The sequence below is a fragment of the Neofelis nebulosa genome, chromosome 5 (assembly GCF_028018385.1).
Source record: "Neofelis nebulosa isolate mNeoNeb1 chromosome 5, mNeoNeb1.pri, whole genome shotgun sequence".
NCBI classification, from domain to species: domain Eukaryota; kingdom Metazoa; phylum Chordata; class Mammalia; order Carnivora; family Felidae; genus Neofelis; species Neofelis nebulosa.
Genome location: NC_080786.1, coordinates 78,260,067 through 78,285,443, shown reverse-complemented (window position 1 = coordinate 78,285,443; position 25,377 = coordinate 78,260,067). Strand labels below are relative to the sequence as shown.

Here is a 25,377-nt window from a genome sequence, read left to right as displayed (position 1 = left end):
TAAAAAAAAAAAGTGAGAATGCAAGACCGCTTTTTAGCCAGAGAGATAAACCTATATTATTTACTTAGGAACATCTTACATGCATACTATTGTGCACTTATTTTAAATTTATTTAAAAGTAATTTTTAAAAAAATTTTTTAACGTTTTTTATTTATTTTTGAGACACAGAGAGACAAAGCATGAACGGGGGAGGGGCAGAGAGAGAGGGAGACACAGAATCGGAAGCAGGCTCCAGGCTCCGAGCCATCAGCCCAGAGCCCGACGCGGGGCTCAAACTCACAGACCGTGAGATCGTGACCTGAGCCGAAGTCGGACGCTTAACCGACTGAGCCACCCAGGTGCCCCTATTTAAAAGTAATTTTATTTTTTTTTATTTTTTTATTTAAAAAAATTTTTTTTCAACGTTTTTTATTTATTTTTGGGACAGAGAGAGACAGACCATGAACGGGGGAGGGGCAGAGAGAGAGGGAGACACAGAATCGGAAACAGGCTCCAGGCTCCGAGCCATCAGCCCAGAGCCTGACGCGGGGCTCGAACTCACGGCCCGCGAGATCGTGACCTGGCTGAAGTCGGACGCTTAACCGACTGCGCCACCCAGGCGCCCCAAAAGTAATTTTAAATCATAGAAGTAACATGAATTTAGTGGCGCCTGGATGGCTCAGTCATTTGAGCATCTGACTCTTAGTTAAGGGCTCAGATAATGATCTCAGTTTGTGGGTTTGAGCCCCACATCCGGCTTCTGCTTGTGCAGAGCCTGCTTGGGATTCGCCCTTGCTCTCTGCCCCTCCCCCTCTCCATCTCCATCTCCATCTCTCTCTCCCTCTCCCTCTCTCTCAAAAATAAATAAATAAACATTTTTTAAAAGGGTGACATGAGGGGCGCCTGGGTGGCTCAGTCGGTTAAGCGTCCGACTTCAGCTCAGGTCATGATCTCATGGTTTGTGAGTTCGAGCCCTGCGTCGGGCTCTGACCTGACAGCTCGGAGCCTGGAGCCTGCTTCGGATTCTGTGTCTCCCTATCTCTCTGCCCCTCCCCAACTTGTGCTCTGTCTCTCTATGTCTCTCAAAAAATACATAAATGTAAAAAAAAAATAATAAAATAAAAGAGTGACATGAATTTATACTCTTATAAAAAGTAAAACATTACAGATACATCTTATTTATTTATTTTTTAAGAATTAATCACAACTCCTTGAAGCTTGGCTCAGGGTATATAATACATTTTGTATCAACTCAATGCAAAAAAGGTGTTTTGCACCTGTTGTCAAGTGCCAGGTGTGGAGCTAGGCACCGTGAGTACGTTGATTCGTTAGTAATGGTCACTGCTGTGAAGGAGTTGAGTGAGAGAGTCAGAACTGCAGATGGGCCATGTCAATATAATTTGGCAACAACTTGGAAAGTCAGGAGCCCAGACTGAGCTCAAGTAAAACTTTCCTGAGGAGAACAGGCCCGAGCCAAGAGGGGCCAAGGTCAACCAGGTAGGGGCGCCTGGGCGGCTCAATCGGTTAAGCGTCCAACTCTTGATTTCAGCTCAGGTCATGATCTTGTGGTTTGTTGGATCGAGCCCCCACATCAGCCTCCACACTGACAGTGCAGAGCCTCCTTGGGATTCTCTCTCCCTCTCTCTCTGCCTCTTCCCTGCTTGTGCACATTCTCTCTCTCAAAATAAATAAATAAACTAAAAAAAAAAAAAAAAAAAAAAAAAAAGATCAACCAGGCAACATGAGCAATAAAGCCTGAGAAGGAAGGATAGCTCCCAAGAAAGCAAGTTGAGTCAGGGACAGCAGAGTGGGACATGGTGTATATACATTTTGCCAGGGCTTAAAGCAGGAGGGCGGGGGAGTGGGGGCCTATGGAGGTCAGAACAGTCAGTGGAGAGTCCTCTGCTACTGGGCCCAAGCCCCACCTTGGAGGCCAAGGGTTACTAACCATATTCCCAGTCCCCTGGGCTCCCTCGTGAGCCTGATGAAAAACCCGGCCCCTCTGCAGGAAAATGCGCGTACTCACAATGCTCTCCACGTAATTTCAGGGTATTCACAGACCCTCTAAATTTGGTTAAGCATGGTCTGCTGTGAGAATGGGGAACCACTGAGGGGATTGTAATAAACCAATGTAACATGTTAAAAAAGAAGTACTTTTGTATTAAATTACAAAGTAGTGTTCCTAACAGATAGCCCTAACCCATGGGTTAGTAGAAGCTCCCACTGTAGAAAGGGGAAGAGCCATGGGGCTGTCCTAGGCCCCTTCGCCCAGTGGGCTCTCCCTGCCCAAGCGAGTGCCATCAGAACAGAATCAGGAGGCCGGGTGGGCGGTGTTCTACAGCCCGTCCTCCATCGTTAGCAGGTGGACACAACCGTCCCTGCAACTGTTTCTTGGTCTCTCTGGAAGTGTGTGTGTCCCAATAAAGACTTCCCCGCTGAGTAGTCATGGCGACCCCCAGTTATGGTGACAGTGGTGGGCAAGTTAGAAAACTGGAATACAGGGGAAAGGGGAGAGAACTAGTGATGGAAGAAGAAAGAACAATGAACAAGAGGCAGAAGGAGATGGAGAAGAGAGGAGGCGGGTCGGCCTCCTCTGGGGCAGCTGTGACTGGGGGTGGGGAGGGGAGACTAATGGGGGGCTGGAGAGAAGTGGAGTCTCTTCTGTGTCCCAGTGATTTTCCACCCTGCCCCAACATTTCTAGAGAGAGGTTTTTAAAATTAAAAGAAAGATTGTGACTTTTGATTCTGAAACACATCTGGTTACAAAGGTTTCAGATGAGGGATGTGGACCGAGAAGTACATTCTGAATGTTTGGCTAAGCTTTGCCGCTCACTATATACAATTGCCGTGTACTGGATGATAAAGTTTGCTTACAAGAGAAAGTGTTTTTTTGTTTTTTTGTTTTTTGGTTTTTTTTTGTTTTTTGAGAGAGTGAGAGGGAGAGAGAGAAAGAGCAGGGGAGGGCGAGAGACAGAGACAGAGAATTTTGAAACAGGTTCCCTGCTCAGTGCAGAGCCCAACAGGGGGCTCGATCTCACAACCCTGGGATCATGACCTGAGTCAAAATCAAGAATTGGCCGCTCAACTTACTGAGCCAACCAGATGCTCCGAGATAAAGTCCTTAAACTGCGTAATCAAAACCTACTCCAAACAAACAAGCAAAAAAAGATTTTAATTACTTGTATGTTCTTTTCTGCTTTTGGACTGGTTTTCTTTGAAAGCAACTTCTTGTAAGAACTGGATATGGAAGAGGAAAGCCAAGAAGGTGAAGAACTCAGAAAGATTCCTGGCCAAGTTTGACCTCAAAGCCCATGTTTTTCTCCCTCCCTCTTTGCCCATAATTGAAGGCAGCCCTTGTGCCTTCTCAGCCCTTCTCAGAGCCTTTGCGCACAGAGGATACAATGCTGCAGTCGGGAGGGGAGTCGGGATGTGCTGAGGGGATGACTGGCCTGATCCTGGCCCTGACCTTGGACTCTGCAGCTCCCTGGCCCCGCCCCACCCCCAAGGCTGCCACCATCCACCAGGAGGGGGCTTCTTCTAGGCTGTGCTCCTGGCACCACACTGACAGGGTTCATTTCCTCCCTGGCTAGCACCCCCCAGGTAAAGCCAGCTACCTGGAGTAATCTGGCAGGTCTGCGTAGCCACGGAGAATTTTGTATTCCCTCTCTTCCCGACGGTTGCGGAGCATTCTCCTGTGGCCTAAAAAGAAAAGAAAAAGAAAGAGAGAGAGAGACCATTTATCTTCATCTTTCAAATGGAGAAGTACACCTAGTACTATGGCTCAATATGACTTTCCCTTTTTTTTGAAACTTGCCCCCAAAAATTTTCTAATGAGTTTTGAGGCACCAGAAGGAGAGCTTTTGTAGCCTAACGATTATTTATTTATTTATTTTTACAAGCCACTGAAATCACGAGATGTTGGAGGAGAGGCAGGATAAAGGCAAGGTTTTGAAGTACGTTTCCTTTTCACCAAAATGTATGCAGTGCCTTAGAACCAGCCTAAGCTCTCCTCTTGATTTCCCTTTCAATTTCAGCGTTGAAATGATGTGCAGGACGCCAGTGTTGTGACATGAAGGGGTGAATCCTGGGACTGTGGAGAGAACGGCTTGCTTCTGGGCACTGTCCGTACTCCCCCGTCATTAAGGTCAAGCGATCAAGCCGTGCTGTGCCAGGCACTTCGGCATTTGGTGAAGATAGCCATGGCTATTAAAGAAGGTTCTTTGCATACTGTATCTCATTTCATGCTCCAACAACCTGATGCAGGCAATGCTAGCTGCCCTTTACGAGGCAGCACACCAGTTCTGAGCGGTCAGCTAGTTGGACGCAGAGGAGGATTTACACTCAGGCAGATGCAAGTAAAGCACCCGTGATCTCCCCTCACCAGCCCTTGATCTTGGCCCAAATGTTGATCTGTTGTGTCTTTGGGGACTGGCCCGCTGTCCTAATTGGTCATTAGAGTGCCCTTCTCATGGAGGGCTTTCTCTTTGTTTAACTGCTGGCGTCTCCATGCTCTGATACAGAGAACGGGAACACAGACACCAAGCATCTGACTTTTGTACACATTGGAGGGTTTACATGCATTCCTTACAAAGAGGCCTAACAATACTAACATCTCTAGCTCTAAAAAAAGAAAAATCTGACAGTCTTGGTGGAGAAAACTGGGGGCTCGGGAACCATCAACCAACCTACTTACAGCTTGTGCAGATTCTTTGTAGTCACAATCCTGCCATGTTTTGTCACTTTGAACAGAACAGTCTCCCTCCCTGATTTGGTACTTGAAGGAATAAAATGTCTCAGGGTCATCCTGAAAAAAAGCAACCAAAGACACATAGGGTTCATCCAAATGCTCCAACAAATACTTTGTGTGGGACCCAATGCAGATATGAATATTCGATCTTGATTTAACAAGAACAAAACATTTATTAAAAACACTGAAAGTTATAAATATTTACTTGGAAGAATGTTCATAATGTATTTACAAATATGTATTTGTAAGTTACAAGATTATCCATAGTATTAGCCCATTTTTGTGGAAACCAATTTATAGGTATACATAGGACTTTTAGAAGTCTGGAAAGTTATAAAGTAAAGCTGTTAAAATGCTTGTCTTTCAGTGGTGCAGGTACAGCTGTCTCACTTTGTTTTCTTTTTTTTTTTAACTTTTTTTAAACATTTATTTATTATTGAGAGACAGAGAGAGACAGAGCACAAGCATAAGAGGGACAGAGAGAGGAGTAGACACAGAATCTGAAGCAGACTCCAGGCTCTGAGCTGTCAGCACAGAGCCCAATGCGGGGCTCAAACTCACAAACCAGGAGATCATGACCTGAGTTGAAGTCGGATGCTTAACCAACTGAGCCACCCAGGTACCCCTGTCTCACTTTGTTTTCTAAACAAACGTTTATGAGTTGTCTTGTTAAAAAGTAAACATATATTTCTTTTACACCAAGAAAACAAGAGGCCTTTTTTTCATTTTCAAAAAAAATGTTAATGGTTATCTCTGAGTGGTGCGTTAATTTTTGGTAACTTTAGTATTTTTATTTGCTTTATTTTTTTTCTGGCATGTCATGAGATAATAGATAAACCCTTTATTTATTTATTTATTTTTAATGTTTATTTATTTTTGAGACAGAGAGAGACAGAGCATGAATGGGGGAGGGTCAGAGAGAGAGGGAGACACAGAATCTGAAGCAGGCTCCAGGCTCCGAGCTGTCAGCACAGAGCCTGACGTGGGGCTTGAACTCACGGACCGTGAGAACATGACATGAGCCCAAGTGGGACGCTTAATCAACTGAGCCACCCAGGCACCACAATAGATAAAACCTTTAAAGTGAAGGTGCTTTAAAGACCTGTGAGGCATGAAAACATAAAACTCCTAGAAGAAAACATAGGCAGTAATTCCTCTGACATGGCCCTTTCTCTGACATTCTCAGGCAAGGGCAACAAAAGCAGAAGTAAACTGCTGGGGATACACCAAACTAAGAAGCTTCTGCACAGTGAAGGAAGTCATCATCAAAATGGAAAGGCAACCTCCTGAATGGGAGAAGATATTTGCAAACGACATATCCGATAAAGGGTTAGTATACAAAATATATAAAGAACTGATACAACCCAACACCACAAGAAAAAGCAAAAAAGAAATAACCCAATTAAAAAATGAGCAGAGGACCTGAATAGACATTTTTCTGGAGACAATATAATGGATGGCCAAAGGACACATAGGCCAAAGGACACACAACATCACTCATCATCAGGGAAATCCAAGTCAAAACCACAATGAGATATATTATTTTACACCGGTCAGAACAGATAGAATCAAAAAGATAAGAAATCATAAGTGTTGATGAGAATGTAGAGAAAAAGGAATCCCTTGCACTGTCAGTGGGAATGTCGATTGGTGCAACCACTCTAGACAACAGTATGGAGTTTCCTTAAAAAAGTAAAAATAGAAATACCATATGATCCAGCAATTCACTACCAGGTATTTAGCCAAAAAATCCCAAAACACTAATGTGAAAAGATATACACATCTATATGTTTCATACAGCATTATTTACAATAGCCAAGGTATGGAAACAACTCAAGCATCCATTGATAGATGACTGGATAAAGATTTGGCATATATATAATGGAATATTACTCAGCCATACAAAAGATTGAGATCATGGATGGAGCTAGAGGGTAATATGCTAAGTGAAATAAGTCAGATAGGGAAAGACAATACCATATGATTTCACTTAAATGTGGAATTTAAAAACTGAGACAAATAAACAAACATAAAGCAGAAACAGATCATAAATACAGAGAACAAACCAATGGCTGCTATAGGGGAGGAGCTGAGGAGGTTGTGCAATACCGGTGAACGGGATGGAAGATACGGGCTTCCCGTTATGGAATGAATAAGTCACAGGGATGAAAGGCACAGCATAGGGAATACAGTCAATGATATTGTCATAGCATTGTATGGTGACAGATGGTAGTCATACATAATAATGTGTAACATGGACGGCATAATGTGTAGACTTATCACTATATTGTATACCTGAAACTAGTGTAATGTTGTGTCAACTATACTTCAATAAAAAAAGAAAAGAAAGAAAAGAAAAGAAAAGAAAAGAAAAGAAAAGAAAAGAAAAGAAAAGAAAAGAAAGAAGAGAAAAGAAAAGAAAAAAGTGCAAAGGTGTTGAGTTAGATGAGAGCTTTCCAGATGTAAAGTCCTGACATCTCAGGCGGCAAGGGACCGGAGAGGTGATTTTGTCCAACCCTACACTTTGCAGGTGAGAGAAAGGAGGCCCTGAGTAGATGGGCATGGCTGAAGCAGTCCCCACACCTTGGAAAGGCAGAGGCAGCCCCAGATCCCAAGTCTCCTGACTCTCAGAGCCTGCTGGAGTCGTGTTAGGTGCATCTGGGATGACTAAGTCAAAGAGGATAGTCTCCAAAGTTCCTTCCAGATCTCAGATTTTGATAAAGAAGTAGGTGGGGGGCACCTGGGTGGCTCAGTTGGTTAAGTGACCGAGACTTAGGCTCAGGTCATGATCTTGTGGTTTGTGAGTTCGAGCCCCGCGTCGGGCTCTGTGCTGATAGCTCGGAGCCTGAAGCCTGCTTCAGATTCTGTGTCTCCCTCTCTCTCTGCGCCTCTCTAGCTTGCACTCTCTCTCTCTCTCAAAAATAAATAAACATTAAGCAAAAATTAAAAAAAAAAGATGTTGGCTGTGGTGGTATATAGATAGTGCTCACATGGCAAAGTAAAGCAGGATTCTATAGGCTGCTTATTTATTTATTTATGAGAGAGAAGGGGGGAAGGGCAGAGGGAGAGAGAAAGAATCTTAAGCTCCACACTCAGCACAGATCCCAATGCAGGGCTCAGTCACACCCTGGGATCATGACCTGAGCTGAAATCAAGAGTGGAAGTCTCAAGTGAATGAGCTACCCAGGCGTCCCTCTATGGACATTTTAGAACGAAAAAACCCACATTTGCCGTGGATGTCAGCCAATGAAGATCACACTAATCAACTGCTGCTTGAGAGTGCCAGGACCACATATCTACAGCATTACACTAGTTTGTGAACCAGAAGGGCTCAAATTTACTTTCAGGAAAAAAAAGAAATTCTGTCCACTGGGCTTTTTTCTTTATCCTGATCATGTCAAATGACTAGCTTTCCCCCCTCTGCCAAAGTAAACAGTTACATAACTATCACAGGCACAAAGTTTTATAGTGAAATTCATTTGGACAAATTATTGAAAGATCTGTATTTTTTTAAATCACAACACTGTCAAGATTCGTCTTCAACCTGAGTGCACCAATTTGTTATAAAAAATATTAGAAAACACCTAGAACATTGCTGTTACCCTTGACGCATTCAGCCATACAGACTTCATGGTAGATATTTGGCCTGATGCATGTTAATCTCATTTCTGCCTCCTCTTAGGTATAACTCCCCTTTCCTCTAGCTTTATTGAGGTATAGTTGACAAATAAAAATTACATATATTTCAAGTGTGCAATGTGATTATATATATATATATATACACACACATACACACATATACACACATGTTGTAAAGTGCTACAAACAAGCTGATTAACATATACATCATCTGATGTAGTTCACCTTTTGTGTGTATATACGTATGGTGAGAACACTTAAAATATAGTCTTCTAGCAAATTTCAAGTATGCAATACAGTATTATTAACTGTAAGCACCATGATGTACATTAGATCCCCAGGACTTGTTCATCTTTTTTTTTTTTTTTTAATTTTTTTTTTCAACTTTTTTTTTTTTTTTGGGGGGACAGAGAGAGACATAGCATGAACGGGGGAGGGTCAGAGAGAGAGGGAGACACAGAATCGGAAACAGGCTCCAGGCTCTGAGCCATCAGCCCAGAGCCTGACGCGGGGCTCGAACTACGGACCGCGAGATCGTGACCTGGCTGAAGTCGGACGCTTAACCGACTGTGCCACCCAGGCGCCCCAGGACTTGTTCATCTTATAACTGAAAACTTCTACCCTCTGACCAGCATCCTCCATTGTGCTCACCTCGCAGCCTCTGGTAACCACCCTTCTGCTTTCTGCTTTGGTCAGTTAGACCTTTTTAGAGTCCACGCATAATGAGATCATATGGTATTTGTTATACATCTCCCCTTAAGCACCCCCTCCCCACCTGAGATCTGGAGGTCTTTATTTAAATCTTTAAAAAAGTTGTTTTTTAATGTTTTTTTTTTTTTTTTGAGAGAGAGAGAAACAGAGTGTGAGAGGCAGAGAGGCAGAGAGGGGAGACACAGAATCTGAAGTAGGCTTCAGGCTCTGAGCTGTCGGCACAGAACCCAATGCGGGGCTCGAACCCACAAATGGTGAGATCATGACCTGAGCTGAAGTTGGACACTTAACCGACTGAGCCACCCTGGTGTCCCTGGAGGTCTTTATATTTTAATCTAGAGCTAGTCATTTAGGAAGTTCTTTTGCTGCAATCTGAGTTCCTGGATTCTCCTAGTCTGCATAGTTTCTTTCAAATGACTCCATTTACTTTTGTTTCCTTTCATCTGAGGATGCTGCTTCTCTGATCACCCAGGAACCCAAGCTTGGTGGCCCAGGACGAGTCATACCCTGCCCTGCACTCCCGGGCCAAAGAGTCGTAAGCTTCTACCTCTGCTTGTCAGTTCTTTGGCGATTGTTGGTGTGTGTGTATGTGTGTGTGTGTGTGTGTGTGTGTGTGTGGTGTGGGGGAAGGGGGCTGGGCTCCAAGTGACAGCACAAATCTCAAATGATCTCAAGGTAAGGCACAGCTTACTCACCGTCCTGGTGACCTCAGTTACACGGTACAACACAAACTGGTTGCCACTTTGGTTTCTACTGTTATATTTCTTCAGAGCAGTGTCCACAGCCTTGAATAGGTCTTCATCATTGCAATCGATATCTTGTGAGAAGGACTCCTCGGTTAAGCTTGGTAGCAGCCTAGAGCAAAGGAAAAGCACAGCAATTAATTTCATGATTTAGCAGTCTCCCTCCAGGAGCTGAGGGATGGTTTCACCAAGATCCGGGCGCCAACTTGAATGGTGATTTTAGCTATTCTCAATCCTTTATCTCCCCTGTGCTTTCCTCTCTCTGCCTCAGCACTCTGGGTCCTGGTGAACTCCTGCTTTCCTATACTATCTGCCCTATTTCCAAAGGACAAATGGCTCTGTTGGGTTGGTTATCCAAGCAGATTTCAGGCTAAAACATTGCAACACTGAGGTTATTGGCCCGCTTGTTTGCATTCAAGAAGCACGTGGGAGCACAGAACACATTTCCAGGTGATTGCACAATGTTGTATTCCAAAGCAGAACAGAAAGCAATGAAGGAGGAGGAGAAAACACCAACCACATCTGTTATTCCCTGCCCCAAATGACTTTCCCAAAGCTGTTTCTGAAGGTCACTACATGGGACAACAATGCAACAATGAGTACAATGCAAAGATACCTTTCAATAGTTTCTTTGCAAGATTTCTAGCTGCCAAAAAGCATGTTGCTACCAATCACATGGCATGTCTGAGGAGCCCATGCACATGGGGATAAGTCTCATACCAGCACACTGGCAAAACTTAAAATAAAATATGTGTATCCTATCTGGTTTCTGGTCAGGTCTCCACTCAGTTGCATTGGTTTCGGAAAGAAGAATGCTCCCAAGGGTGGAGGAGACAGGAGAGAAGCACAAGAAGAGATGAATTGAGTGAAGTCCTGTGTCCCCTATCCTGGCTTGTTTTTTAAAAATTTTTTAATGTTTATTTTTGAGAGAGAGAGGGAGACAGAGTGCAAGCAGGGGAGGGGCAGAGAGAGAGGGAGACACAGGATCTGAAGCAGGCTCCAGGCTCTGAGCTCTTAGCACAGAACCCGACACGGGGCTCGAACTCAGGGACTGCAAGATCATGAACTGAGATGAAGTAGGACACACAATGGACCGTGCCACCCAGATGCCCCGCTATTTCTTTTTTTAAAGTTTATTTATTTTGAGAGAGAGCGAGTGCATGGGCAGAAAAGGGGCAGAGAGAGGGAGGGAAAGAATCCCAAGTAGGCTCCACACTGGTAGAGCATAGCCCAACACACAGCTGGATAAGGGGACAACACGGGGCTCGATCCCACAAACTGTGAAATCATGGCCTGAGCCAATATCAAGAGTTGGTCACTCAACTGACTGAGGCATCTAGGTGGCCAGGTGGCCACCTTGCTTCTTGTTTCTGATATGGTGGATATGGATGTCTACTCATCAAGCCTAAGGAAACTTTCCGATCAACTCCAAATTCTGATTCCAACTACTCCTGGATTGTGCACCATTAGAAATGTCCTCACTTTCCCAGCCTCAGCATCTTTGTGGGCCCCTCCTTCTTCTCAACCTAAGAACTTACCCATGTTTCTTTCAGCCTTAGTTTGTTTTTTTACTATACACGTCCTGCCCCAACACACACACACCAACCTACCTTCTGCCATTACTACACAGCTGAAACTGCTTCAGTAAGTCAGGAAGAGAGCCCTTTAAAAAAATATGTTTATTTATTTTTTAAATGTTTATTTATTTATTTTAAGGGGGAGAGGGGCAAAGAGAGAGGGAGAGAGAGAATCCCAAGCAGGCTCCATGCTGTCAGCACAGAGCCAGATGCTGGCTGGATCTCACGAACCATGAGATCATGACCTGAGCTGAAATCAAGCGTTGGACGCTTAAACCAACTAAGCCACCCAGGCGCCCCAAGCCTGAAGTCTTACTAGCCTGTATCTAAATGCTTGAGCCCTGAGTTGGGAAGAAAGGAAAAGAAAGAGGACTTGAGTGCGGAAAACAAGAGTCCTCCGGCACCAAAATGAATAAAGAGAAGTTACCCGAAACTAGAGCCTCCCTAGCCCAGGGAGAAGATAGGAGAAAAACAGAGGGCCCTGGAATTCCTGAAGCAGAGAACACCTCTGTCCTGCTTTCTGAGCATGCAACCTGGAAGGCAGCAAGATTCCAGGGAGAGAACAGCCATACAGTATCTCTTGGCAGTCATGTTCATTAGCAGTCTTGCAGAGACCCTTATATCCTCAGTTTGATACAGCAGTATGAGATAAACTAGACCCAGAGAGGGATGGGAACAGGCTTGGAGGAATTCCTCAGCAGGAGAGAACTGGTGAACCAATGATGAAGAATCAGACCTCCTTCTTGTGCCCACCACCCAAACACCTGGGCACTACATGAAATTCGAGAACTGTGGCACGACTTTGTGTGGAGAGTAGTGGGGTCAGGGGAGTCCAAGAAGGACTGAGGTTAAGTTTCCTATTAGCCTACTAGGATGGCAGACTGAAACAGAAATTAATTTGTTCTGAAAATAAGGTGATATTTTGGGGTGCCTGGGTGGCTTTGTTGGTTAAGTATCTGACTTCAGCTCAGGTCATGATCTCATGGTTTGTGAGTTCAAGCCCCGTGTCAGGCTCTCCACTGACAGCTCAGAGCCTGGAGCCTGTTTCAAATTCTGTATCTCCCTCTCTCTGCCCCTCCCCCACTGTGTTCTCTCTCTCTCTCTCTCTCTCTCTCTCTCTCTCTCCCCCCATCCCTCTCAAAAGTAAATAAACATTTTTTAAAATTTCCTAATTAGCCTACTAGGATGGTGGCATGAAATGAAAATTACTTTGTTCTGAAAATAAAGTGATGTTTCTTGTGCACTTGAATTTATGGTAACACCAGCTATAGCATAAGTACTCATAGAGGAAAGACTCTAGAATTAAAAGAATTAAGTCCAGGGAAGAAAGAGGATTGGAGATTTGTTACAAGGATTTGGGAGCCAGTGACTTATAGCACTGAGATCTTTCCTTTCCATTTGTCTCTCTCTTCTCATGCTATCTCCTCCCCTACCCACATTTTGCCCCACCCTGAGTATGAAAGTGAGATTAAAATAACTTGAATTTCACATTCATTGTTGGTCACATTTTTTTTATTTATGGTTCTAATTCAGAACATTAATTTTTCCCCGTCGAGGAAATCAGACTTTGGAAGCGTATATGCAAAAAACTTCAAGACGTGTGAAAACTCACTCTGGAATATCCCTGGGCATGATTCAGAGGCTGACTGAGGGAAGGGCTGAATCTTTGGGTTTAGAGCATTGCTGTGGTCTGGCAATGAGAAGCTAGGAAAATTGGCTTCCGGAAGAGGAAGAACTTCACCTTTCTTTAGTGGAGAGAGTCGGTAAATATATCCAATTTGTCTCCAGTGGAAGGGAAAGTGTCTCTTACCTGGACTTCTTTTTTCTGAGTGCCTAGATGGTGGGCCATGATGGTGGTGATGGTGATCTTGGGGATCCTCACTATGCGGTGGTGGGTCACAAGGTCCATGGTCAAGGAAATCATGGCCATGGGGATGGTGTCCATGGGGATGGTGTCCATGGGGGTGATGTCTATGGGGGTGATGCCCATGAGGAGGAGGTCCATGAGGATGGTGTCCATGGGGGTGATGCCCATGAGGAGGGGGTCCATGGGGATGGTGTCCATGGGGGTGATGCCCATGAGGAGGAGGTCCATGAGGATGGTGTCCATGGGGGTGATGCCCATGAGGAGGGGGTCCATGGGGATGGTGCTTACTGGAACTATGATTATGAGGGTGTCCGTGGGTCCTATTGGTGCCAAAATGGGGATGATGACATTTTAACTCTGGAATGGGCAAAACTTGGGGGGCTTCTGCCTGAAATGGTGGTCTGTCTGATTGATTTTTGTCTTCTAGAGGAGGAAGACATCCAAGTTCATGTGGCTTGTGGGGATGGTCGTGATCTCTAAATTCATCAGGCTTAAATGGAGGCTTGCCAGCAAGAGAATGCTCATGCCCCCCAGAGTGGAGGGGATGGCCGAAATGCTGTTGTATGCCACTGATGTTTCTACCATCCTATTAAAGGATACAGAAAAGTGAATATTATTACAGAACACAAAAGAAGTTAGATGCACAACTTGATTTAGGTCTAGGGCCTGCAGACTTTTGTTGTTTTTTTTTTAACGTTTTTATTTATTTTTGAGACAGAGAGAGACAGAGCATGAACGGGGAGGGTCACAGAGAGAGGGAGACACAGAATCTGAAACAGGCTCCAGGCTCTGAGCTGTCAGCACAGAGCCAGACGCGGGGCTCGAACTCACGGACCGCGAGATCATGACCTGAGCCGAAGTCGGACGCTCAACCGACTGAGCCACCCAGGCGCCCCTGCAGACTTTTGTATTCCACAAATCCACTTTTAAAAATAGGATAGCAAAACAGTATTCTCAAGCTTTTATCCCCCCAAGTTGACACTTGAAATACAAAGACTATCATCTACCGTCATCATTATTTCACAATAGTAATATTTTGATAACACAAGAGTCAGAAAGATAATCTCAGAGTAAAGAGTGGTTCTTCAGATGGAATAAATGCTGTATTAGGAAACAGTATTTATTATCCCCATTTTTCTCATTTCAGCATAAAATGGTGAAATTATATTCTAGATGGTATTCATCTGTAGATCAACATCTGGAAAACTAGTGCCTTATACTTAATATCCTCAACAGAGTTCTGAGGCTTTATGGTATAAGCATCTCTTAGTCTTAAAGGATGAGTACTTCACCTCTTCCCTCTCCTCCTTGTTCAGATTTTAATTTAAAAAAAATCTGTGGATGCGATGCCTGGATGGCTCAGTCAGTTAAGCATCTGACTTCAGCTCAGGTCATGATCTCACAGTTCATGAGGTCGAGCCCCACGTCAGGCTCTGTGCTGACAGCTCGGAGCCTGGAGCCTGCTTCAGATTCTGTGTCTCCCTCTCTCTTCCCCTCCCCTGCTCGTGCTCTTTCTCTCAAAGAATAAACATTAAAAAAAAATTGTTTTAAAGCTGTGGACCCATGTTCATGGTGACAAAACTGTCACGCCCCTCCCCCATTTTGTTTTTTGGTCTGGCATATGGATATTTGGATTATTTTCAGGTTTTTTGCTGATGTGAAAAGCACTGTAATGAATGCCTTGGTAAAGAACAAAGCCTTCTGGGACAGATGTGAAATATTGCTTTGTGCCTCAGTTTATGTATCTTTATATAATATGTTTGAGGCTAATTCAGTCCCCTTAGGCTCTATGCTTAATAATAAAAGTTAGAAATTATTTTTATTTATTTATTTAAGGTTTTTTTTTGACATTTATTTATTTTTGAGACAGAGAGAGACAGAGCATGAATGAGGGAGGGTCAGAGAGAAGGAGACACAGAATCTGAAACTGGCTCCAGGCTCCGAGCTGTCAGCACAGAGCCCGACGCAGGGCTCGAACTCACGGACCGCGAGATCATGACCTGAGCCGAAATCAGCCGCTTAACCGACTGAGCCACCCAGGCGCCCCAAGAAATTATTAAGTCTCAGCACTGGTGCCTTAACCATAAGGGCCATTTTCATATTCATTAAAGGGTGACTGAATTGGTTATGATTTTTACTTTACGAATCTTACCTCTCCCCAGTTCTTGGAATTTTTTTATGCTTTTTGTGTCATACCAGCAATAGTACCCCTTCCCCAGGGACCTATTCTCTCCGTATTTCTTTTCAGCCACCTCTCACCTCTCTGCTTCTCTCTTTCTCTTTCTCCCCTCCACCCCCAGAGCTATAACAACAAAATACACTCTGTGTCTGAAAATATTTCTTAGTCTGGCCTGCTTCTGATAAGGACTCCTTAGGCAACCCACCTCCAAGTTGAAGACTTCACAGTTTATGGCAATGTCATTTGGGGTTTCCAAGTCTGAGACTCCTACATCATAGGACAAATCTGCTCTGCAGAATCCAAAGGCCTATAAAGAAGAGAGAAGCCTGTTAGGGTGTGTATGTGTGTATTCGTGTGAGTGTCTATTTCTGTGCAGCTGGTATGAAGGTTCCCAGCTATAGTTGTAAACTTTCAGACATTTGGGAAAGAAAAGGAGCTTTAGAATAATCAGGGTACTATTATCAAATTTCTCCACTAATTATTTAATAATCTTTCCTAGAAGAAAGTGCAGGTTCCAAAGTGTCTCACTTCAAGTTGCTGTGGTTTTCTTCCCTGAGTGGTGACCAGTGCTGAGCTTTCCCACGGGGGTCAGTGAGGAAACTACATCATTGATGCCCTGCCTTAGGCCAACCCTTCTGCACCGAAGACCCAAATTGCCTGTGCCTAGAGAGAATTAAGAGTGGTGTAGAAGAGGGATTTGTGTACAACTTTATCCAGCCCCTTGAAGGAAAGTATTGGAAAGGAAGTAACCAGTATGAAAATGGCTTGCGGGACCCTGTCAAAGTAACCATCCGCTGGCCTTACTGGGAGTACAGAGGCTACCGCTGGCTTGCACCCCTATGCCCTAGAGTCTCCTAAACCCAGCTGTCAAAGGTAGACTAGGACAAGAAGAAATGCTTTTCTAGAAGAGACGGATAATCACTGAGGTCTGAGAATAGTTTTGCAGTCAGACAGACCTATGTTAATTCTGGCTTCACCATTTATTAGTTGTGTGAGTTTAGGCAAATTACTTAAAATTTCTAAAATCCAGTCTTTGTAAAATGGGCACAATACTATCTTCAGGATGTGGGAGGGCTTCATTAAATGAGATTATGCTGCAAAACACTTAACATTGAGACCCCTCTTTTCCAGCTGCCATGTTTCTGCATGGCATCACCCACAACAAGATTGTTAAGAATTTGTTAAGAAGGGATTGGGAGAGGGAGGTGTCTTTTCTGGTGGCCACTAAGCAAGATTCTAGAACTGCTTCAGGCAGGAATGTTGAACAGCCAGAAAAGGAACTAATGAATGAATGCTTCCTTGCTTTTGACCCTAGAGAGCCTGTTGTTAAACCTCAGGATTATCCTGGCCTTGAAATCAGAAGGCCATTGTTAAAATTCTGTGTCCTAACATTTTCTAGCTAAGTGCCCTGAGGTTAAGTGGTTAACCTTCTAGGGGTGCCTGGGTGGCTCAGTCCATTGAGCGTCCGACTTCGGCTCAAGTCATGATCTCACGGTTCGTGAGTTCGAGCCCCACATCAGGCTCTGTGCTGACAGCTCGGAGCCTGGAGCCTGCTTTGGATTCTGTGTCTCCCTCTCTCTCTGCCCCTCCCCCACTCATACTCTGTCTGTCTCTCTCTCTCTGTCAAAAATAAATAAAAACTTTAAAAAAAATTTTAAAAAAAGTGGTTAAACTTCTAGGCTGTTCTGTCCCAGGAAAATGGAGGCAGGCATTTGCTTCTCCTCAGCAGGGTTGTTACAGGGATCCAATGAAGCAATAGTATGCATGTAAACTACACACAAATGCTGAGTATTATTAATAAGATATTTCAGCAGATACAGGAGTATCCATTTATAAGTGATTAGGAGAAAAAAGCCCACTGCATTGAGCCTTAGGAGAACTGGATTCTAATCTCAGCTTGGTTAGGAACACTGGGAAAGACACTTTGCTGATCCTCAGTTACCTCCACATTTGTCACATGGGGCCACTGTGAGGAATAAATGAGATGAAGAGAACACAGGCACCCACTGATGTGTAGGCTCTTAATATAAGCCAGTTATTAGTTTTAGCTAAGTCTTTAATCCTAACGGGTTAGAAAAGACCTCAGTGTTAAGTTTAAGTGTGGTGTATATTGTAAAATCACAGTCTCATGATTCACTCAACTCCTCTGTGCCTCAGTTTCTCCATCTCTAAGTCAGAGATAAAAATAAGATCTACCTTATTGAGTGGTTGGGGGGTTAATAACGTATGTGTAAAGCACTTGGACAGGTTCCTGGCACATAGTAGGTGGTCTCTAAATGTTACCTAGTATTTCACAGACATGTATTATACTCACATTATAGTGCCTGGGAAAATGGTGGCTACTGGAGCAGTTCCTCACAGAGAAGTCCACGTAGTAATTGGTTCTTTCCCCTCCTCTCTAGAACAAATTGGATCAAAGCAGTTTCAGGAACATAAAAATTAAAAAAGAAAAAAAAAGCAGTAGATACCTGCTCTCCAATATGCTATAAAGCACCGTGGGGATTCAAAATCACCAACATGTGCTATTTTTCTTATGACCACTGCCTTTAAAAAAATTTATCAGAAATAAAATATATTTTTATTAAAAAAATTTTTTTTAATGTTTATTTATTTTTGAGACAGAGAGAGACACAGCATGAGCAGGGAAGGGGCAGAGAGAGAGGGAGACACAGAATGTGAAGCAGGCTCCAGGCTCTGAGCTGTCAGCACAGAGCCCGACGCGGGGCTCGAACTCACAAACTGTGAGATCATGACCTGAGACGAAGTCGGACACTTAACTGACTGAGCCACCCAGGTGCCCCAATAAAATATATTTTTAAAGGGGTGCCTGGGTGGCTCAGTTGGTTGGGCGTCCAACTCTTGATTTCAGGCTCAGGTCATGATCTCATGAGATTGAGCGCCAAGCTGGGTGTGGAGCCTGCCCCTTCCCTGCTAAAGTGTGAGCAAGCATGGGTTTGCTTTCTCTCTCTCTCTCTCTCTCTCTCTCTCTCTCTCTGTCTCAGTCTCTCTCTCTCTCTCTCTCTCTCTCAAAAAATACTGTTTCATTGAAAAGGGCAAATAATATAGACACAATCAAGCATAGTGAAAAATCACCTTTCCTGTACCTGATCTCTTCTTCCCAAAGGTACCACTACCACCTGTTTGATGGGTTTCTCGTAGCCTTTTCCTAAATATGTCACCCATGTACCCATATATCTAATTAACATAAATGGGCTCAGAGTCTAAGTGTTGTCTCTAACTTGCTTTTCCCCTTAGAAACTCTTCCCAATGCATATGGATCCAAGACATTCCCTTTAGTAATTGTGCTATATTCCTTCCATTCCTTCCATTCCATTCAGTAGCTATTCATACTCCCCACAACTCCAAAAATTAAAAAAATCGCAGGAAAGCTGCAACAGAGACCTCAGTTTGAAAGTAGCGCAACACGTGAGGCCAGTGGAGAGGGCCAGGGCCCCTGGGTCTGCGCCTGCCAGGCCGGAGCTGGGCCCTCAGACGCCAGCTGACGTGAGGGGACACTCACCGCTCTGGCAACTCTCTCCACTCGGTCCACTCTGAAAAAGGCAAAATCTCCATTCTCTCTTTTGTACTTCTCAAAGGCTTTGTTGGCTTGGTCTCTATAAGACTGAGTGTCCTCAAAGAAGTCAAAGAGTACAGGGCTGTCTTTGGTATTGGCCAGTGCCGAAGAGACTGGAGAAAGAAGATGGCAACCTTCCATTACCAGAGGGTCGGAAATAGCAATGTCAATACTGGGACTTCATATGTATAAGCACGTTGGCAAGAAAAACAATAGCTTCCGTTTTACAGATGGGTACATTGAGGGTTGGAGAAGCAAAGTAATTTGCTCAAGATCAAATCAGCCCATCAACAGCAGGGCTGAACTTAAAACCAGATCCTTCTGATGCTTATGTCTCTGTTGTGACTCCATTCAGACACCTCTCCCATCACTCACAAAGTGTTCATATTTCACTAAACTCCTCCTGTCTCACCCAGGAGGGAGAGGCATCATTAACATAGTTTTTGCCCAGAGAGAGAAGATACAGATCACCCTTTCTTCAAGGTGACCTCTTAAAGGGGTTGCTTGACTGTTGAATTTTTGTATATTGAATCATATTGAAAATCTTATATATTGAATTTCTTTAAAGGAAGGTATACCAATAACAGAAGAAAACCCTCTGCTTTTCCTTCCACAGAGAGCAAATAATAATTGATTTTCTGAGGGCGGGGGCCATTCCTGATATGTGCATCTTAGTATTATATGGTGAATACCACAGTATGATTGAATTCTACATTAATTTAGAATTAATTAGCATTTGAACATATGACCATACCAGAACTTGTGGTGCAGTTAAAATCATTCAGTCTAAGATCCTGAGATTCATTCAAATATGTAGCTATTACCTTACACTGTCCGATCACCTGTAAGAAAGAGGGAATTATGTCATCGCACACTGCCTTTGTCGGGTTGAATGTGAGGGGACAAAAAGTGATGTCACATACTCCTACTATCCACTGAGAATCCACCTTAGTTTTCTCTCACCAAGTCCTCTCTCAAAACCTGTATTTTCTTAGTCTGTTTCTGTGGGCTGGGTGCTATATACATCTAAAACCCTCACGAGAGCCAGGGAGAAACTGTTTAAACAGATCACGGCCATATCCCAAACATTTTCAAGGGAAAACAGTGCTGAAACTCCTTGGTAGGTAAACGTCTTATTTTCTAGAACTGAAATTTGATATACGTGCTTATTCGTCTTCTTGCTCTCTTCCTGTGGCGGAGAACCTGGCATCTGAGTACCCACGTGCAATATGGAGAACGAGACCCTGTTCCTCAAGGCAACTACACTTACTCCCCATGGCTATTCCTGCCAACGAGGCCAGTCTTCATAGGGCACAGTCACAGGTTCATATGTTCTCAGACACACGGACTCTCAGGGCCTGAACCCTTAAAGTCCAGGTACCCCAAACCCCTCCTGTTATTTTACAGCTGAGGAGGCAAAAGTCTAGACACATGAGGTGATTTTCCCAAGGTCTCACAGCTGGGCATGTTATCCCAAGGCACCACAATCCCCAGTGACTCAGCCTGAACTGGGAATCCCAGGAATGACTCCCAAGAGACTTTACTCAAGGTCAACATAGTCTTCACGAGTCAAGAGGCAGGATCTGCCCTTCCTTGTTCACTCTGTTAGCGCAGGCATGCTGCTGCCCTGAGTAAACAAAATAGACAGAAGTCTAGAATGATACAAGTTCAAAGTACCCTGTTTACTTACAATCTCAGATAAACGCTTAGAAAGAGCTGGGTCACAGTCATCCCAGTGTTTCCTGGATAGGGCTGGGCAGTCTGATTCTTTCACATCTAAGACTAAATAATAGACAGCTGCAGATTCCTGAGGAATACCAGAAGAACAACATGTGAGTAGCATGTGGGAGCCTAGTGCTTTTTCAATAAAAGCAATCTCTTTATTTCTTTTTATTTTTTAACATTTATTCATCTTTGAGAGACAGAGAGAGACAGGGCATGAGTGGGGAAGGGGCAGAGAGAGAGGGAGACACAGAATCCGAAGCAGGTTCCAGGCTCTGAGCTGTCAGCACAGAGCCCGACACGGGGCTCGAACTCACGAACCGCGAGATCATGACCTGAGCTGAAGTCGGACGCTCAACCAACTGAGCCACCCAGGCGACCCGCAATCTCTTTATTTCTTAAAGAGAATTCCTGCTTCTCTCCAAATCATCACAGATGTCCTACCTTTGTGTCATTTGATCTACTTCTTTTGAATAAATAGCTTCAAAGAGTTACTTCCAAATGTTCTTTTTCACTGGTCATGATGTTGCTTCTGCCCACGAGCTTTAAAAAGCAACCACTGAGCAGCAGTGTGGGTTTGGGTGGAGGTGTTGAAGGTGCAGGCCCAGAATTATAAGTGATGACAGCCTCCGATCTGTATGTGCAGTTGTGTCCTCTTGCCCAGCTCTATTCCTGAACTTGGATTGTTTTGCCTTGATTTCAACCTGCCCAAAGCTTAAACACACTGTCTTCTCCTACAAGCTGTCTCTCTCTCTCAACTTCCCCTGCCTGTTGTCCGAGGCGTCATTAATGACTTATTGCCGTAGTCTCTGGCTTAGAAATGTGAGGGTGACCTTGATTTCTTTCCTTTGCTTTTACTTTCCAGGAGCCAGGTGTTCAACGGCCTGTCTTTGAAATGTCTCATGTCTTTTCTTCATTCTCCCTGCTCTGATTTCCATTGCCTGGGGCTGGTCCTCATTGCCTCTTTCCTGAGCACAAATGGCTTCCTAGTTCATGTCTCCTGTGTCCATCTCCCCAGGCACACCGCCCCCCCCCCTTCCTCACCCACCCACGCACCCTCCTGCTGTCACTCAGAGGCAGCACTGTGCCAATTTGTCCTGTGCCTGCATGTGTCACAGAGAGCCTGGAACGGGACTCACGGTCACTAAATTGCCGGTTGGACCCTAAATTCCTGAAACCCCTCTTGTTCTCTGCAACCTGTGGTGCCTCTCATACCAGCAACAAGTGGAAATTTCTCTGCTTCTGTGGGGCCCCATAGTCTGTCCTCCTAGATTTCAGTGGTTTCACCAAAGGGTAGGTTTTTTGGGGGTGGGGTGGGGTGGGGAGAGAGCCCTTCTTCCGTTAATCTCTTTCAAGGCCTCAGATCCACTCCAAACAAGCATATAATCTTATTAAGTGAAAACAGTAGGCTCTCTTTGCTTCACGATAAGCCTACAGTCAGTCTTCTGACCTGCTAACTGCTCCAAGGCCCACAAAAAACTTCCAGAACACTCCATTCCCGCTGCATTCAATTATTCCCTGACACTCTCCTTCCTCATTCCCTGTCTACATCCTTCTCCCAACCAATTTTAAAAGCTCTCCTTCCATTAGGTTACTTCTGCGTCTATACCACTTGATTGCTAGAATGTGTCCCGTCTTAACAGTTTGCCTGTGTGTGTACGTGAGCTGATGATTATTTCCTTGAGGGTCCTGCCGACACCTTATTCTAATTCTTCTCTCCTGGTACTTACTGTTTGAGTTGGCTCAGCATACATGCTTATAAGTACTTACAGACTGATTCATAATTAAGGAGATATTAATAGCAAATGTTAGTTTGAAGGCACACCCCCCCCCAAAAAAAAAAAAAAAAAACCCAACAGTGTGGAGGAGCAGCAGAAACGAAACCAGAAACCCTACCCAGAGACATTTCATTGTGCAAGGCAGTAAGCGTGGGGCCCGACACCACATTTGCCCCTGGGGCCTGGTCTCCCAACTCAGCTCTACCACAGGCAGTTCCTCACCACTTTGTCCAAATGGGCATCAGCGACCCGCAGCAACTGGAAAAGGTAGCCTTTCCACCGTCCTTTATTGATCAGGTCTAGCACTTTCCTGGCCAAGGGCTCAGTAGCGTCGCAGTCTGTGGGACGCAGAGCGCAGGAATTCTGCAGCGTGAAGAAGGGGATGAGAAGCAGGGCTGTGGTGAAGGCTCTCATCTTGTTAAAACGTGGAAACCATCCCTTGCTACAGTATGTCCCAGCAGAGAATTTTATACAGACTTTCTGAAGATACACACACATGCACACACAATTGATTAAACAAAGTGTTTATGTATTTCTGTTGTGTAACCGGGGAGAGTCACCTTGACCCCTGGTTAAAATACCTGCCAACAGGCTGTAAATGATTAGTGGGTCCTGGGGACAGAAAGTCGAGACACGCCACTGGTGGGTGGGTGGACTTGTGATCTGCACAAAATCTGGATTTTTCTAGTAGTAATAGAGGCAGAGCGTGTTTTGGTGCATAGGCACTGTTTACCTTGGTGTGTGGGTGGGATTGGAAGTAAAGCAGGTTTCCTTCCTCTGCCTGCCGATCGCCGCCAGAAATCTCCCCATCGCTCCCCTGTTCGGATTATGTCCCCAATGTCCTCAGTAGAATGCAGCTGCATTATTTAAGGGAGGTAACACGTTAAACTCCTAATACCATAAAAGGAACTGAATTCTGAATAAGATGGAAGGATTAAACAGCTGTTACTTTGGAGTCAGATCTGAAGTTCAAACCTGCCCTGTTACTCTTAGTGTGTGATGCTGGGTAAGCTATAAAACCTCTCTGATTCTTAATTTTCTCATTTACAAAATGGGGATTCATCCCTTTTGGCTGGATCGTGTGATACTTAAATAGAAAACACAGATAAAGGAACCACGACACGTCTTGGCACAGATTCAGGTACTGAATGCATGATGCTACGTAGTCTTGTTATTATTACCACTGGTGTGTCTGAGAAGAAGTTGGGGACGCCCCAACTTGTCATTCACGGTTCTCAGTGGCCCCCTAAGCGTGCTAAAGAGAACTGGTTCATGTGGAAGAGAATGGTCGTGAGGGTAGTAGTCAAGCAATTGGATGCCCATCTCTGAGAAGGGGTTGGGTGGGCTATACCTGGGAGGGACTCAGAATGGCCTTAAGCTGATATCGCGCCCCCATCCCTCCAGAGAAACAATGTAGCTGTATGCACTCTTCTTACCAGCAGCTGACCAACATCAGAAAGGACCAGAGGGACTTAGCTGAGGTTCCCTCCTGAGACTAGTCCCTTAAACAGAAGCTCCCCACTCTCTGCTCCCTCTGCAGGGAATGTCCGTAAAGGCCATAGTAATAGTTCTCATAATTGAATCACCTGAGGGGCTTTTAAAAATCCTTGTGTTCAGGCCTCTCCCCGGAGCAATTAAATCAGGATCTCTTGGAATGGACCCAGGTACTGGTGCTTTGAAAACTTCCAGGTGATTCCAATGTGCATTCACGGTTGAGAACCACTGGGCTCTAAACAGATCCTGAATAGAGAGAAAGAGTTGAAAGAGAGAGAGAGGGAAGGGAGAGGGTATGTGAAAAGCAAGGCCTCACTTCCCAGAGTCCCAGGTTGGTTCAGCAAGATACTAAAAACCCGTTGTGAGTTATGCTTGACATTGAACTTTTAATGTTAGCGACCCTAGCTTTTGAATACCGAAACAGGACCTCTTCAATGAAATGTAGAATGACAGAAATAGTCTGGAATCTGGCCAACGTGTTACTAAGGGGCTCTAACCTGTGGTGGGGCTGGGGGAAGTCTATCGATGAACACAAAAACGTATGTTTCAATGAGCCGAGCTCCTTCATTAAGGCTTCTATTCTTGCTGTACTGGCCACCCCCAGTATGGAGTGCCCTCAGGGAGCTAAATGCTGGTGGAGGGAAAGGCAGGACGTGGAAAGGCCCCCACAATGAGGATAAGCTTTTCCTACAGTAGTTTTGCTGAGATTAAGGCATGCTCACGAAAGCAGCGGACATCCTTTCCCCCCACCTTCACTGAACCTTAAAGAGTTATCCAATGCTGGTGATACATTGTATTTCTTGCTAGACCCTGATTGAGACAGGGTCTAAGACTCCAAATGATGCCTCTACTTAATCGTTTTTCCTTCCTAAAGGATGCAGCTAAGAGTAACAGCATGTGAATATTGTCTACTGCTCTTAAACAAATGCTGTCAAGGCACAGAGGTGACTCTCCAAGAAACACCTGCCGGGATGGAAGACAACTGTTACTCTGCAAATTCTTTGTTGTGTTAGCTTTGCTAGGGCTTCCATAAAAAAGTACCATAAACTGAGTGGTTTAAATGACAGAAATTGATCTTCTCACAATCCTGGAGCCTAGAAGTCCAAGGTCAAGGTTAGTCTCTTCTGAGGCCTAGCTCTCCTTGGTCACATTTTCTCTGTGTCCCCACATGGTTTTGCTTGTATGCTCATCTGTGTCCTGATCTCTTCCTACAAGGATACCTGTCATGTTGGACTGGGGCCCGCCCTAATGATTTCATTTTAACAAAGTTACCTTTTTAAAGATCTATATCCAAATATAATCACGTTCTGAGTACTGGGGGTTAGGACTTCAGTATGTGAATGCTGGGGAAACAATTCAACCCATT

The 25,377-nt window shown here is 44.5% G+C and overlaps 2 protein-coding genes and 1 long non-coding RNA gene across 6 annotated transcripts in view; 1 reads left to right on the top strand and 2 right to left on the bottom strand.

Annotated features, from left to right (window-relative positions):
- KNG1 (kininogen 1) overlaps nt 1-10,171 on the bottom strand; it is a 30,068-nt gene extending 19,897 nt beyond the window's left edge. Inside the window, exons 1-3 of one of the 2 annotated variants that reach the window (XM_058730786.1) lie at nt 9,773-10,171; nt 4,674-4,784; nt 3,595-3,679 (exon numbers count right to left, since the gene is read on the bottom strand). In XM_058730786.1, the coding sequence (XP_058586769.1) occupies nt 3,595-3,679; nt 4,674-4,784; nt 9,773-9,967 (391 nt within the window). In that variant the 5' untranslated portion in view covers nt 9,968-10,171. The remainder of the gene's footprint in view (nt 1-3,594; nt 3,680-4,673; nt 4,785-9,772) is intronic. The other variant, XM_058730785.1, reaches the window with a different exon arrangement.
- A 2,720-nt stretch (nt 10,172-12,891) lies between these two features.
- On the bottom strand, nt 12,892-23,016 carry HRG (histidine rich glycoprotein). Of its 3 annotated transcripts, none has more exons than XM_058730782.1 (8): nt 22,740-23,016; nt 20,708-20,824; nt 19,772-19,859; nt 18,964-19,130; nt 17,758-17,841; nt 15,649-15,750; nt 13,397-13,850; nt 12,892-13,336 (listed from the first exon to the last, which is right to left on the bottom strand). In XM_058730782.1, exons 1-8 carry the CDS (start codon nt 23,013-23,015, stop codon nt 12,927-12,929), a joined length of 1,698 nt encoding a protein of 565 aa, XP_058586765.1. In that variant the 5' UTR covers nt 23,016; the 3' UTR covers nt 12,892-12,926. The 3 variants fall into 3 exon arrangements, with proteins under 3 accessions (XP_058586765.1, XP_058586766.1, XP_058586764.1); XM_058730783.1 differs by having other exon boundaries at nt 12,892-13,396; nt 13,487-13,850; XM_058730781.1 differs by having other exon boundaries at nt 12,892-13,850; nt 22,740-23,015.
- Nucleotides 20,761-21,241, top strand: LOC131512305 (uncharacterized). Its single transcript, XR_009262075.1, has 2 exons — nt 20,761-20,849; nt 20,947-21,241. It is a non-coding gene; the product is annotated as an uncharacterized LOC131512305 (long non-coding RNA).
- Nucleotides 23,017-25,377: the final 2,361 nt, after the last annotated feature.

Bases quoted from the DNA above. Each gene is read 5' to 3' on its own strand.
- HRG (XM_058730781.1), bottom strand. From the start codon at position 23,015: ATGTGTGTGTATCTTCAGAAAGTCTGTATAAAATTCTCTGCTGGGACA. The intron at 19,860-20,707 runs GTAAGTAAACAG...TCTTTCTTACAG, and splicing joins CTAAGCGTTTATCTGAGATT to GTGATCGGACAGTGTAAGGT. The intron at 15,751-17,757 runs GTGAGTATAATA...TCTTCTTTATAG, and splicing joins ATTTTCCCAGGCACTATAAT to GCCTTTGGATTCTGCAGAGC.